At 61.9% G+C, this 1,013-nt stretch overlaps 1 protein-coding gene across 1 annotated transcript in view; it reads right to left on the bottom strand.

Moving 5' to 3' along the window:
• TSPAN6 (tetraspanin 6) overlaps positions 1 to 1,000 on the bottom strand; it is a 5,450-nt gene extending 4,450 nt beyond the window's left edge. Inside the window, exons 1-2 of the mRNA XM_005423278.2 lie at positions 970 to 1,000; positions 612 to 686 (exon numbers count right to left, since the gene is read on the bottom strand). Of these exons, the coding sequence (XP_005423335.1) occupies positions 612 to 686; positions 970 to 981 (87 nt within the window). The 5' untranslated portion in view covers positions 982 to 1,000. The remainder of the gene's footprint in view (positions 1 to 611; positions 687 to 969) is intronic.
• Positions 1,001 to 1,013: the final 13 nt, after the last annotated feature.

The raw sequence follows: 1,013 nt of genomic DNA, 5'->3' as shown, positions 1-1,013 counted from the left end.
CCTGCCCTGCCCTGCTGTCCCTCCCGCCCTGCCCTGCTGTCCCTCCTGCCCTGTCCTGCTGTCCCTCCTGTCCTGCTGTCCCTCCTGCCCTGCCCTGCCCTGCTGTCCCTCCTGTCCCGCGTTAGTCACCGCTCGGGATGGCAGCAGTGACTCCGGCCTTGGCCAGCAGACATTTCCCAGCACCAGGCAATTAGAGGCTGTATTAGAGGGCAGGCTGGATGCACTGTGGCAGCAGGGAGGCTGTCTGTAATAACAAGGAGCTGCACCAGCTCCCTCCCAAGCAGGCACAGAAACCCTCCCAGGAGCTTTCATTACTGAAATTACTGCAGAAGATAGACCAAAGCCAGAATTACAGTCCAGGGCTACTCTGCCTGTTCTGATGGAGGGACAACGTGCTGTGCTGGACTGACCCTGCACCCAGGCTGCTCCTTCTGGGTCCTTACAGGGACCAAGCTGCTCTTTGTGCTGGTTTAACCCTAGCTTTGCCAAACTAAGCACCGCTGCCAGGCAGGCCCCCTGTGCCTCGGTGACATCTGCGACTGCACTGGGGTAAAAGCATCATCAAACTCACTCTGCAGCACTGGGAGACGGCAGTGGCCACCCAGACTCACCTCGTGCCTGAAGACGAACCCCACGATGGCGGCCACCAGGACGATGAGGAAGATGAGGGACAGGAGCATGGCATACTGCGGGCAGAAAGGATGGGATGGGAGGGGATGGGGCAGGACAGGATGGGATGGGATGGGATGGGATGGGACGGGAGGAGAGGGTGGGACAGTGCAGGAGAGGATGGGGTAGGACAGGAGGGGAGAGTGGAGGAGGAGAGGATGGGGCAGGATAGGAGGGGACGGGGTAGGGTAGGGATGGGACCAGACAGGAATCGGATGGGGTGTTCGGGGATGGATCAGGACGGGTCGGGACGGATCAGGAGAGGAGGGGCTCCATCCCGCCCTGTCCCAGGCCACCCACCAGCTTGAGCATCCAGGTGCTGCCGCGGCAGGGGGCGGGGGAGG

This window comes from Geospiza fortis, unplaced genomic scaffold, assembly GCF_000277835.1.
Source record: "Geospiza fortis unplaced genomic scaffold, GeoFor_1.0 scaffold29, whole genome shotgun sequence".
Lineage (NCBI taxonomy): Eukaryota > Metazoa > Chordata > Aves > Passeriformes > Thraupidae > Geospiza > Geospiza fortis.
This window is presented reverse-complemented; position numbering and strand designations above follow the sequence as displayed.